The 13983-nt window shown below is 44.6% G+C and overlaps 1 protein-coding gene across 3 annotated transcripts in view; it reads right to left on the bottom strand.

The window, feature by feature from the left end:
• The window catches only part of usp54a (ubiquitin specific peptidase 54a), a 34511-nt gene that overhangs the window by 11768 nt on the left and 8760 nt on the right, over positions 1 to 13983 (bottom strand). For 2 of the 3 annotated variants that reach the window (XM_023408572.2, XM_023408575.2), the window contains exons 2-12: positions 11380 to 12077; positions 6465 to 6557; positions 6241 to 6375; positions 6040 to 6153; positions 5628 to 5710; positions 5201 to 5303; positions 4963 to 5109; positions 3719 to 3868; positions 1539 to 1707; positions 912 to 1103; positions 231 to 365 (exon numbers count right to left, since the gene is read on the bottom strand). In XM_023408572.2, the coding sequence (XP_023264340.1) occupies positions 231 to 365; positions 912 to 1103; positions 1539 to 1707; positions 3719 to 3868; positions 4963 to 5109; positions 5201 to 5303; positions 5628 to 5710; positions 6040 to 6153; positions 6241 to 6375; positions 6465 to 6557; positions 11380 to 11553 (1495 nt within the window). In that variant the 5' untranslated portion in view covers positions 11554 to 12077. The remainder of the gene's footprint in view (positions 1 to 230; positions 366 to 911; positions 1104 to 1538; positions 1708 to 3718; positions 3869 to 4962; positions 5110 to 5200; positions 5304 to 5627; positions 5711 to 6039; positions 6154 to 6240; positions 6376 to 6464; positions 6558 to 11379; positions 12078 to 13983) is intronic. The other variant, XM_023408574.2, reaches the window with a different exon arrangement.

The raw sequence follows: 13983 nt of genomic DNA, 5'->3' as shown, positions 1-13983 counted from the left end.
TATATATATATATATATATATACATAAATATAGTACTATATAAATATATAAATGTCTAGTTATTTTAATATACTAATATATAAATGTATAAATATATTAATGTGTAGATACATAAATATATAGATGTCAGAAATGAAGTTTATAAAAACTCTTAAGAATCTCAATCAGCATCAGAAATGCACTGTTAGTCACACTAGCTCTCTGTCCTGTACCCTCCCAGCCCCTCCTACCCTCGCTGTGGTACCCGGCCGATGAGGCTTCGTTGTCTGGTTTAGATCGCTGGGTGCGGACAGAGCTCCGCCTCCTATCCCCAGCCCCGCCTCCCTTCCTCAGAGACTGGTGCTGCTCACTGTCCGTCACGTGGCCTTAGCAACAAGAAGCATGGCAACGGATGTTTAAAGCATGGTCACCAGGTGATGCAACACAATGACAGAGGAGAAAGATGCGGCGTGGTGGTGTGATTGGCTGCACAGCAGGGTCATATGAGGTCACACAGGTCATATGAGGTCATACAGGGTCACACAGGTTATATGAGGTCACACTGGTCATATGAGGTCATATGACTTCACACAGGTCATATGACTTCACACTGGTCATATGAGGTCATACAGGGTCACACAGGGTCATATGAGGTCACACAGGTCAAATCTCTTCACGTCTGTAGATATGAACTTCACATTTAAACGAAGAGTGACAGGTGTGTTTTATGAGGTGACTGACTCAAACTCTTCTGTGATTGGGTCAAAAACATACAGGACATCAGTTGATGGTTCACACCAAAAAAGACTGTTCCACTCACAAGAGTCTGTGTCTATTTATGTAACACCTCAATCACCTGATTAATGAATCAATAATAAAAGCACTGACCACCCCTCCCTCAGTCTCACACAGACAACTCCGCCCCCCCTCACCTATGGTGTCCAGGCTGCAGAGCGAGGCGTGCAGGGCGACGTCAGGGTGTTCGGAGCAGATGACGGTTCCCTGGGAGTCGGACGAGCAGTGACTGACCAGAGACTCATGGTGGGAGGGACCGGGCTGTCGGCCCGAGTAGCTGTCTGTCGACGAGTCGGTGCGAGTGTCGCTGGAGATCGACGGCTCGCGGCCTGACGGGGGGATGGAGGGGTGGGGTTAGTGGATCAGGAGGTGGGGTTACTGGATGATGTACATGTGCTCATACATACAGAAATACACGTCCTTTCACTACTACTAGAAGTACTACAACTACTGCTACAAGTACAAGTACTGCTACAAGTACTACAACTACTGCTACAAGTACTGCTACGAGAACTACAACTATGATTACAAGTACTACAAGTACTGCTACAAATAAGACAACTACTGCTACAAGTACTAAAATCACTGCAACAAGTGCTATCACTACTGCTAAAAGTACTGCAACAAATACTACTAAAAGTACAACTACTGCTTTGACTACTGCTACAAGTACAACTAGTACTTGAACTAATACCTCTGTCAATACTTCATGTTTGTAGTACTAATAGTTCTTGTTTGCCGTACTAATACTTCTGTGTAGTTACCCGAGTCCTCGCTATCGTAACAGGTCTTGTTGGGGGGGTGCAGGTCCAGACGGGGGGGTGGGTCCTGGGTGGACACTGGTGTCCCCCGAGGGTCGGCGTACAGCAGCAGTAGAGGCTGGTAGTGACCTTTGATGCAGCGAAAGACCACGTCCTTCCACTTAGGACCGATCTGCAGCAGAGGGACACACAGAGACTCAGACTCAGTCTCAGTCTCAGGACCAGGTCTCAGGTCCAGGTCTCAGGACCAGGTCTTAGGTCTCAGTCTCAGATCTCAGGCCTCAGTCTCAGGTCTGATGATGTAATGAAGTCACATGATCTCAACAGCAGACATTCTCTTTCTTAAACACATCAAACCGTCGACAAGTGGAGGACGTCCTGTTCACCTGGAAAACACCGCTCAGCAGGTAAAACAGTCAGGAAGTGAAACGTTATTCTCCACCACCCTGTTGTGTGTCTGTTGTGTGTCTGTTGTGCGTCTGCTGTGCGTCTGCTGTGCGTTGTCCTCTTGTCGTCCGTGTCTTCGTCTTTTTGTGCGACAGAAATCCTTTGCTTGTTATTTCAACCCTTCCTCCATTTTCCAAAAGTCCAGCTCCAACAGGATGTCCCCAAAATGAAAATGCCGACCTGTCCGTCAACCATGTGCCGCTGAGAGAGTGTGTGTCTGTGTGTCTGTGTGTGTGTGTGTGTGTGTGTGTGTGTGTGAGAAAAAATGTTTGTGTGTGTGAAAAATGTGTGTGTTTATGCAAGAGAAAGAAAGAGATAGAATGAAAGTCTGCAGTGTGAGCAAAAGTGTCGGCTGTGGCAGTGGGCAGTGTGTGTGTGTGTGTGTGTGTGTGTGTGTGTGTGTGTGTGTATGTGTGCGCGCGCTCTGACCACACCCTCAGCTCTGTCCAGCTGGACTGACAAACAATAGAGGGATATCCTTGTTTTCACAACCAGCAGAGAGGGGGAGAGGGGGGGGAGAGAGAGAGAGAGAGAGAGAGAGAGAGAGAGAGAGAGAGACCTCACTCCACTGAAGTTATTAGAAAATGAGCAAAGAGTGAAGAGGAAGAAAATTAAGGAGAGGAGGAGAAGGAGGCAGGAAAGAGGAGGTAGGGTGCAGAGCAAGGAGACAGGAAACAGGAAGGAGGACATGAGAGAGGTGTGAGGATGGGAAGGAAGAGAGAGATCACTAACTACAACATGAGGTCACACACTCACACACACACACAGATATAACTCTAACCTTAAAGGAATAGTTCACATTTTCTGACCTGCTAACAGCGCATCTGGCTCCGCCCACTGTGATAATAATAATAATAATAAAGTTTATTTATATAAGACTTTACAGTTCACACTCACTGTGACTGAGACAGAAACAGATAATATCTTTCAGTTGATATTGATTGATTGACAGTTTGTCACAGTATCAGAGCTGAAGTGATCAGTTGATTAAAAAATATATTGATACCGGACTCATATTTTTAAATGTGAATAATCTGTTCCAGGTTTTAATCTGGTGTTTTTTATTTGAAGCTTCAGGTGGGGAATTTGTTGAGTTTAAATTATACATAATCAATCTGTTTCACCCCGTGACAAACGCTGGAAGCAGCAGATCTGTTTCTTTACCTTTGGCGACACCTCTGGTCACACATGGTAACTGCAGGCTTGTTTCTGAGCCACACATAACTAACTGACAGTTCATAAACTGTCAAACACAAAAACGTTATATTTCATCAGTGGGTCACCGTTGTGTTCCCTCATTCAATGGCAGACAGTGAATTCACAGACACTGATTTACTTATTGTCTAATTGTTTCACTGATCCACAGTTGTGAGTTTCTGTCGTTGGTCTTTTTATCTCATTGTTGAACCAACAGTAACAACACTGTTGTATATTTTAGAAGTGACATCTGTTCCTGAGAGACGGACATTTGTTTCTATGATGTAACAACTTGATAGTAAAATGTGAAGCAGTGTTACTTACAGACAGTGATTATTTTACATGACGTGCAGGAAAGGTCCCTGGTTGGGGACTTGAACAGGAACTTATTCAAGCTTGATGCTAAAACCCCCCCCAGACTACAGGACCCCCCAGAGGTTTCTGGTTTCCTTACCAACCAAACCCTATACAGAGATCAGCCTGTATCTTGGTTTTATCTACTCCCTACATGTCTCTTTGACACCATGCCCCAGATATACCTCCTTGACGTGAGCGTCATCAAAGTACATCCATCGTCGGATCTTTGTCTGGAAGAAGAAGGTGGAGTAATGTTTCCCATAGTAACACACCATGCCAACCAGGTAGAGCTCCGACTGACGGGCCTTCTCCTCCGTCACCTTGTAAAACAACTGCAGAGAGAAAGACGAAGCTGAAGAAAACCGTTATCCTCCAATATGCTGAGGACATTGATGTTTATCTTCATGCTCATACTGAATATCTACTCCTACTACTACTACTGCTACTACTACTGTCTCTTCTACTACTACTGTCTCTACTACTGCTACTACTACTACTGCTACTACTACTGTCTCTTCTACTACCACTGTCTCTACTACTGCTACTACTACTACTGTCTCTTCTACTACTACTGTCTCTACTACTGTCTCTACTACTGTCTCTTCTACTACTACTGTCTCTACTACTCCTACTACTACTACTGCTACTACTACTGTCTCTTCTACTGCTACTGTCTCTACTACTGTCTCTACTACTGCTACTGTCTCTTCTACTACTACTGTCTCTACTACTGTCTCTATTACTGTCTCTTCTACTACTACTGTCTCTACTACTCCTACTGCTACTACTACTGTCTCTTCTACTACTCCTACTACTACTGCTACTACTACTGTCTCTTCTACTACCACTGTCTCTACTACTGCTACTGTCTCTACTACTGTCTCTACTACTGCTACTGTCTCTTCTACTACTACTGTCTCTACTACTGCTACTGTCTCTACTACTGTCTCTACTACTGTCTCTACTACTGTCTCTACTACTGCTACTACTACTGTCTCTACTACTGTCTACTACTGCTACTACTACTGTCTCTTCTACTACTACTGTCTCTACTACTGTCTCTTCTACTGCTACTACTACTGTCTCTTCTACTACTACTACTGTCTCTACTACTGTCTCTCTACTGCTACTACTACTGTCTCTTCTACTACTACTGTCTCTACTACTGTCTCTTCTACTACTACTGTCTCTGCTACTGCTACTGTCTCTACTACTGTCTCTACTACTGCTACTACTACTACTATTGTCTCTACTACTGCTACTACTACTGTCTCTTCTACTACCACTGTCTCTACTACTGCTACTGTCTCTACTACTGCTACTGTCTCTACTACTACTACTGTCTCTACTACTGTCTTCTACTACTGCTACTACTACTGTCTCTATGACTACTACAACTATTACTCCTTCTACTTCTACTTCTTACATCTCCCAGGCGCAGGCAGGTTCCCAGGGTGTGAATGACGTCCTCAGCCAGGTCGGAGTGATCAGAGTCCCAGACCAGACCGATGGTGATGATCTCTGGACTGTTGAGGAGGACACGAGCCATCCTGAGCTGCTGACCGCACTGACTCTGAGGAAGAGGAGGAAGAGGAGTAAATGAATACATGATATGAAATGAACCAAACACATGACATTAACTCCTTATTATCCGGGTGTCGTACAGGGCAGTTGCGGAGGTCTCCCATGCTGGCGTTTCTCAGCAGCTCTCCAAACATGCCGGGAGTTGCCTTCTCCCTTGACTCCAACATCTTCACTGCCTGATTACTGAGGAAGAGGAAGACATGTGACCTCATTGACAGTTATATTTACAGTTATAATTATAAACTATATGATAATTAATACATTAGTTACAGGCAGAAGAAACAGATTCTTTTCACTTTAAACAGAATTATATTTTCATTCAAATGGTTTCTATCAAACATATAAAAAATATTTAATCTTAAATCTTTCACAAGCTTCTTCACTCAGACAGAGCCATGATAAAGAGAGTGAAGAGATGGTTGCCTTGGTGACCCTGGAGTGTAACTTAGCAACGGGGGGTAGGGGGGGTGACCTTAACTTACCTCTGTCAGACACACACAGACTTACCACAGGGAGGTGGTGGAGATGTAGTGGACCATCTGAATGAAGGGCAGAGGGTCTGAGGACGCTCCACAGCTGCTGCACACACACTGACACATACACACAAAATCACACACAAAATCACACAGGAGGCAGGACACTCTGCCTGAGACACCAAACTCAGGGCAACAGAGTTCCCACAGACTGAAAGATCAGGATTAGGACTCTGGACTCTGTCCCCTTCCCTTATTGGAGATCTGTTAATGACCTGTATGAAGACGCCAGGTGAAACCTGCTTCAGTCTCATATGGTCACCTTACTCTTGTTTCTATCCCGTAACCTGAATGAATCGTTTCCATGGCGACAGGAGTCACTGGGACTCAGAAACCACCTCCACAGGTACAACACTGGACCGGCTCAGACCACGCCACCAACTCACCTGTTCAAACAGTGTCATGGCGAACTTCTGGTGAGGGATACAGTGTCGGGCTGTGCAGATGTCCTCTGTGGTCTCATCTGAAATGTGGAAGTGGATCCTCATCAGGATGTTTTCCTGCAGAGACAAAGACCGGACTGATCACAACTCATCACAGGTTAGAAACCTGTGTGTGTGTGTGTGTGTGTGTGTGTGTGGTCTTACGAAGCACTCTGCGGCATCGTCCATGATGCCAAGCTGGAACCTCTGCTCGTCCTGGAAGGTTTTGGCAAGCGCACTGCGGAGAGCATCAGACGGTAAAACCTTCTCACTGCTGTACTGAAACTGAGCGAAGATGCTCTGAACAGGAAGACACACAGAGGAAAGAGGTCAGAGGTCAGAGACAGGACGCTGGTCCAGGATCAGACGTCAGTTGGTCTGACTCTCACCTTCAGAGCGCAGAAAATGCACGAGTCCTCCATGCACTTATGTGTCGTCAGCTGACGGAAACTACGACGGAAGATGTCGAGGTGCCACAGGACCTGCCAGGAGCAGAGGGAGAACATCAGTAACGAGGGGGAGGAGGGGTGATGGGATCAGCATTACCTCCTCCACTCAGACTAGATCCAGGTCACATCATGTTTGTCCAGAGTCATAGAAAATATTAACCATGTGTGTGAAGTCTTGAGTAATGGCTAAAAAAGTGTTTTGTGAGGTAACCCTAACCTTGACCTTTGACCACCAATCTCTAATCAGTTCATCCTTGAGTTCATGTGAATGTTTGTGTCCATGAGAATGAGATGGACGGACAACATGACTGTCTCCAACGCAGACAGATAAAACTCAAAAGCATCAAGATAAAAACCACAACCTTCCATAAAAACTAAAAGTATTGATTTCCATCACTGAAATAAAATCAAGACTCAGACCAAGTGTGTGAAGTAAAGAAAAATCTGGTCTACCTGCTCAGACCTGATCCCAAACCTCAGCAAGAAAAACCAGATTCTCCAATGAAAAACAAACCGGATTCAACTGTCAGAATAAAATCAGAATAAATCCACAGCTCCTCAGTGTCTGAGCCGACTATCCAGATGACTAGAGTCACACTAACATCCAGGGTGTTGCTGCGTCTCCACTGAGGACTCAATGTGACGGCTTTACATCAGTACAGCTGCCACCCAATCACCTGTCAGCATGGATGCTGACCTGACACCGCAGCCGGCCAATCAGAGAGCAAGTCTGATGACCTGAGGACGAGCTGCAGTGAGTTTAAGAGAGCGAGACAGAGCGTGTCAAAAACATGAGTGGAGCTGTATGTGTGTGTGTGTGTGTGTGTGTGTGTGTGTGTGTGTGTGTCTGTGTGAGTGTGTCAGACTGTGTTCATCACTCTCTCCATCTGCTTCAGGAACCATCTGGACTTCTGCATGACGACAACTTCTCTGGGAGATAAGTTTGAGAGTGAGAGATAAGAGTGTGTGTGTGTCTGTGTGTGTGTGCTAGAGGGAAAAGCAGAACATGATGTTGTCTGTGTCAGAAAGAACAAATGTCACAATCTGAATGTGTGTGTGTGTGTGTGTGTGTGTCTCAGCAAGTTCCATGTGATCTCCTGATGCTTCATGCAGACTGAACTTATCCGGGAACAGTTTTAACTGGACTGAGCCTGAACATCATCAAAATTAACATTAACAATATTTCTATGGTTGGTGTGTGTCTCTGTGGTTGTTTTGTGTCTCTGTGGTTGTTGTGTCTCTATGTGGTTGTTGTGTGTCTCTCTGGTTGTTGTGTGTCTCTATGTGGTTGTTGTGTGTCTCTCTGGTTGTTGTGTGTCTCTATGTGGTTGTTGTGTGTCTCTCTGGTTGTTGTGTGTCTCTCTGTGGTTGTTTTGTGTCTCTGTGGTTGTTGTGTCTCTATGTGGTTGTTGTGTGTCTCTCTGGTTGTTGTGTGTCTCTCTGTGGGTGTTGTGTGTCTCTGTGGCTGTTGTGTGTCTCTCTGTGGTTGTTTTGTGTCTCTGTGGTTGTTGTGTCTCTCTGTGGTTGTTTTGTGTCTCTCTGTGGTTGTTGTGTCTCTCTGTGGTTGTTGTGTCTCTATGTGGTTGTTGTGTGTCTCTATGTGGTTGTTGTGTGTCTCTCTGGTTGTTGTGTGTCTCTCTGTGGTTGTTGTGTGTCTCTGTGGTTGTTTTGTGTCTCTGTGGGTGTTGTGTGTCTCTGTGGGTGTTGTGTCTCTGTGGTTGTTTTGTGTCTCTCTGTGGTTGTTGTGTGTCTCTGTGGTTGTTTTGTGTCTCTGTGGGTGTTGTGTGTCTCTGTGGGTGTTGTGTCTCTGTGGGTGTTGTGTCTCTGTGGTTGTTGAGTGTCTCTGTGGGTGTTGTGTCTCTCTGTGGTTGTTTTGTGTCTCTGCTGGTGTTGTGTGTCTCTGTGGGTGTTGTGTGTCTCTGTGGTTGTTTTGTGTCTCTGTGGTTGTTGTGTGTCTGTGGTTGTTTTGTGTCTCTATGGGTGTTGTGTGTCTCTATGGGTGTTGTGTGTCTCTGTGGTTGTTTTGTGTCTCTGTGGTTGTTGAGTGTCTCTGTGGTTGTTGTGTGTCTCTGTGGTTGTTGTGTGTCTCTGTGGTTGTTGAGTGTCTCTGTGGTTGTTGAGTGTCTCTGTGGTTGTTTTGTGTCTCTGTGGGTGTTGTGTGTCTCTGTGGTTGTTGTGTCTCTCTGTGGTTGTTGTGTGTCTCTGTGGTTGTTTTGTGTCTCTGTGGGTGTTGTGTGTCTCTGTGGTTGTTGTGTGTCTCTGTGGTTGTTGTGTGTCTCTGTGGTTGTTGTGTGTCTCTGTGGTTGTTGTGTGTCTCTGTGGTTGTGTGTCTCTGTGGGTGTTGTGTGTCTCTGTGGTTGTTGTGTGTCTCTGTGGTTGTTGTGTGTCTCTGTGGTGGTGTCTTCATTGACCCCCCTGCTCTCTTCCATCCCTCCTCTGGGCGTCTCGTCTCCTGCTGAGCGACAGGAATTCAGACATGGAGGAATGTCTTCATCAGTGTGTTCATGAGGTTTAATAAGAGCAGTGGAGGTGGTCTGCAGGTCAGACATGCTGGCTCTGATCTGTGAGTGGACGGATGGTAGTTTGAATCCCTGGAGACAGAGACTGGAGGATCTGTTCAGTGTTTAATATGATGGAAACCGACTGTTAGAGATGAAGATCATGAAGCTGCAGTTCAGTTCAGACTTCACTGTGAAAATCTGCTGACAGCTAAAAACAAGAGACAGATGGAAAATAATCATCATGTCTAACAACAGAGGGTGTGTTGGACTCAGAGTCCTCAGGGACAGACGGTGGTGTCAGCACTTTGGGTGTGTTGGTTCCTCCTTCCTGCCCCCCCACCATGTCCAATATGTTGTTTTGTTACTGCAGCTCAGTCAGGTCCAGGTCTGTGCAGGACTCTGGTTTATGAACTCCTGATCCTGGTTCAGTCTGTGGATCAGTGTTTGGACGTTTCACCTAAAGCTGCAGACATTTTATTATATTTTCATCTGTTTTCAGTTGATTAATCAATAATATTTGAGGTCTGATCTAAAACCAACTAATGAAGGTTAACTGTCATCTGAGAATCCTCTGAACAGCTGTTTGTTTGTCTGTGATTACAATAAAATGATCAGAAGAACTGATTAATTTTCATTGATTGACTTATTACTTGTTGCAGCTCAGTTCTTCTTTGTGAGTCAGTGAACACCACATGATCACAGAGACATGATCTCATGGTGCATTTATGGACACTCAGAAAAAACAAGATCTGTGTTCATGTTTAAACAACAGTTTGTATTTAATGAGCTAAAATCTGTAAAAACATCTGATCTGATCTGGATCTGATCTTGACCTGGATCTCAGACTCGGGTCCTCCTTCTTTGATAATATTAATATGAGACGACGTCACAGCTTTATGATAAAGTCTAAATGTATTTTCTCATTTAATGAGTCAGTTGAGATGTGTGTGTGTGTGTGTGCGTGTGTGTGTGTGTGTGGCGTGTGAGAGGATGAAGGTTTTTGAGCAGCTGATCTGAGGGCCTCAGCTGCTTGTTACTGGGATGTTCTTTGTCTTCGTCACATGTTGGAGCCACTGAGCCTCCTGATGGCTCCTCCCTTCCGCCGCCTCCTCCTCACTCAGCTCAGCCGCCGGCTCACAGTCGTCCTGATCACTTTGGTTTGGCGTAAAAACAGTGATGACTCGAGACAGAGAGGGGGAGGGGGCAGTGTGTGTGTGTGTGTGTGTGTGTGTGTGTGTGTGTGTGTGTGTGTGCGTGCGTGTGTGTGTTTTCATGTGTTCCTACAGTAAAGTCTGACTGGAGTAAAAGACATGTCCAGATATTTAATTAATTAATTAATGTTTGTGACATTATTTCTCACCTGGAGAGATGATGTCACAAACATTATGATGTCACTGTTTTCTGATATTTCATAAACTAAACCTTTCATCAATAAATCCAGATAATAATCAGCATATTAATCAATAATGAAAATCATGTTTCTCAGCAGCTTTAAATGAGTCCAACTGTTTGTGTCACAGTTTACACTGAGGTAAGATTCACTTCCTCTCCTTTTCTTTCCTGCTCCACTCTGTTCTCTCTGATTTAGTTTATTTCACCTTCTTTAGTTCATTTTTACCTGTTAATGACATTATGAACATATCTTTATTGCACTGTTTCACGTCTGCAGTGAGCCCACCTGGAAACACCTTGACACAGGTATGTCCACACTGAGAAGATCAGTGGAGTCCTCCTCCTCTTTAAACAGGTGGAGAGTTTTCCAGCTGACACACTGATGTTTTCCTGACCAGGCTCTAAAATGTCTGTGACCTCTGACCTCTGACTGTGTGTTGCTGCTGATCCAAGATCAGCTGTGAGCTGCAGTTAAAGATGTAATGAGTGTTTCTGCCCCCCCAGGTTAATGAGTCAGCCTCTATTTAAACGAACCAGTAATTGCTGCTTTCACTGTCTCTGCCCCCCCCCCCGTGAGCTGATGAGTCATAACTGAGTATAATGTGCAGTCTGGTAGGAGCTCTCTCTCTCTCTCTCTCACACACTCAACCACAGACACACACACACACACAGTTTATCACACTGGTTGTTATGTGTGAGAGATGGTGCAGTAATCTGAACACTGATTACAGACTCATGGAGACAGTCTGGAAACACCACATGCTAACATGCTAGCATGTAGCTAACGTGCTAGCATGTAGCTAACGTGCTAGCATGTAGCCGACAAGTTGACAAGAACTTGACGGATAAATGAATGAACAAAATTCAGCTCCACTGCTTTTATTAACCAGCAGGTTCACACTGTGACAGGTACATAAGGTCAGAGGTCACAGAGACAGGTGTGTGTGTGTGTGTGTGTGTACCTGGAGGGCGCTGTTCAGGAAGCAGCTGTTCTGTCCTGGCTCGTTGCTCAGGCCTTTACTGGGAGCGATGGACGTCATGGTGCGAGGCGTCAAGATTCCCTGCACCCCCCTGTCCACAGCACCTCCACTGACACCGAGGCCGCCTGACGCAAAGTAGTTCCTCTTCCACGACATATCCCTCTCTCTCTCTACCTCTCTTGTTGGCTGTCTCTCAGCCCCGCTCCCTGCAGCAATCAACTTCCTGTCGCCCGTTCTCGTATCGACGCAGACAGAGCCATGTCGTCCCACCGAGGAAGGGACCGGGGATAAAAATATGATGACACCTCCCAACAGGACGGACGGAGCAGGAAGGTCAAATTTACAATCAAGTTAAAGAGTAAAAACAGTTTAAGGCTCTTCCACCTGAAAGAACTGAGTCAGATTATAATCCTCTGGTTCTGAGTTCAGGTTCCTTCAGGTTCCACGTTCCAGTCAGAAACAGACCTGAGGTTTTTATTCTGGACTTCAAGGCCTCATCCCTGTCCATCTGCATCAGGTGACATGACCTTTGACCTCCTTTCACACACCGACATGTATAGCTGTGTGACAGCTCCTCATCCTCCTCTTCATCATCACCGCTGCCACAACCATCGGCTCCCAGCCGGTCAGCAGAGCAGGTCAGAGGTCAGAGGTCAGCTCGGCTCTGAGGTTAGTCAGATCTGCAGAAGAAGAAGAAGAAAAGTTTTGAGTCTCAGCGACTGATGGAGGAACCAGAGATCAGACTCTTCAGTTTAATGTTCATCGGTCAGCTACAGACACTGTCCTTACTCGTCCATTCAATCACTTATTCACTCATTCATAGAGCTGGACGATATGGCCAAAACTGTTATCACAATAAAAATTTCCATCTCATTCAATATTCATGATAAATGCCTCATCGTTATTTCTTTCAGGTTTAAAGGCTGATTTTTGTTCCTGACTGAAAGTTGAAGGAACCAACAGTTTGTGGTTCTAAACTGTTCTATTAGTCAGAACATGACAAACACTTGTCAAACTGCACAACATTTAAAAAATCTGAGGTACAAACATTCAAAACATGATCAAATATACATGATTAAAATCAAAATCCTTTTCAGTCCCTTTTACTCAACAAAGTAAATAGAAAAGTAAGTTCTGTAGTGTGACACACACGTCACATGATCAGACTACAACTTAAAGGGGACCTATTATGCAAAATGCACTTTTCTATGGTTTTCTATCAGCAGTATGTGTCCCTGGCCTGTCTACAAACCCCCCAACATGTACCTCCAGACTCTACCTGGCTGCCATGTCCTACAATGAAACTGCTGACCGACCACAAGCCCAAACAAAAGAAGGTGAACCACTGTTCAAGGTCCAATTTCCAAAAGCCAGGAAGGGAGAATGCAGAGCTACACCAGTTAAGACTGAGGCGACATTCTATAAGTGTTATATTATTTTATTTTTCAAACAAAAAATGTTTTGTACACATTGTATGAAGTATTGCACGTATAATGTTATGACAGTTACAGTTACAGTAAAGAAAATGTCAGGAGGTAGAAACAGACTTTCAATCATTGTTTTATAAAAAAAAGTGAAAAATGTAAACAAAATCTTTTGTGTTTTATCAAACAGGGAATGTGGTGGACCTCATATTTGAAAAAGTCTTTGTGACCTGGGACCAGACACAGAAGCTGTTTGGCCATCTCCATCCCAGAGGACCTCACTGCACAGTTGGAGCGGCCTGAGAAGGAGGAGGTCATATCCAGCTCTGTGTCCCGGTTCTATCATGGTCCAGTCTAAAACCCACGTACTGTCCTGTGGCGTCAGGAAACTCTGCACTGATGCGCAGGACCAGGCAGGCTGGAATGACGACCCGGATTCTGCAACCAAGGAAGCACCAGATCACAAAGCTCCTATAGGCTAGATACCTGCACTGACTGAAACAACTGCACAGGGCATTTAGTCTTGCAAACATATATCTATGTTGTGTCTCACAATTTTTTATATGGATCCAGTGAATCCTACAGTTTTTTTATTATCACTGATTATAAGTCCCTCATGTGATGTAAATAAATGCCTGATTATTACTAGAGAAATGACTCCTCTGAATTCATATATTATATGCACACTATCTGCTGATAGAAGAACTTTACAAATCAAAGAGCAGCTAAACTAATTTATTTGAGGGTGTGTTACTCTATTTGTGGTGTGTTATTACCATTGTAAAATTATGTGCACTGAAGTAAAACAAGACTGTCTAACATATTTTATTTAGATTGAAACTATATGTTTTAACAAAGAAGCAAAACGTACTGGTGTATTCCTCTCAACCGTAAAGGACCATAGTCAGTGCGGTACATGTTGCAGGCAGAACACATTGAGGCAGAGCGGCTCCAACCCAGGACGGTCTACCATACATGGTAAATCTTCCTCCATCTCCCATAGCCGTCTGGTAACCTACAGTGAATTGCAAATGGTAAATGCTATGGTTTATTATTAATGTAATCAAAACAAATTACATGCATGGTAAGTGGCATGGTTGCACAGTTTCCACAGGAGCACCTGTCCAAAATATAGAGAAAAATGGAAACATTCACCAAAATA

The sequence above is a fragment of the Seriola lalandi genome, unplaced genomic scaffold (genome assembly GCF_002814215.2).
Source record: "Seriola lalandi dorsalis isolate HSWRI2012SDOR001 ecotype SW California unplaced genomic scaffold, Sedor1 jcf7180002054368, whole genome shotgun sequence".
NCBI lineage: Eukaryota > Metazoa > Chordata > Actinopteri > Carangiformes > Carangidae > Seriola > Seriola lalandi.
This window is presented reverse-complemented; position numbering and strand designations above follow the sequence as displayed.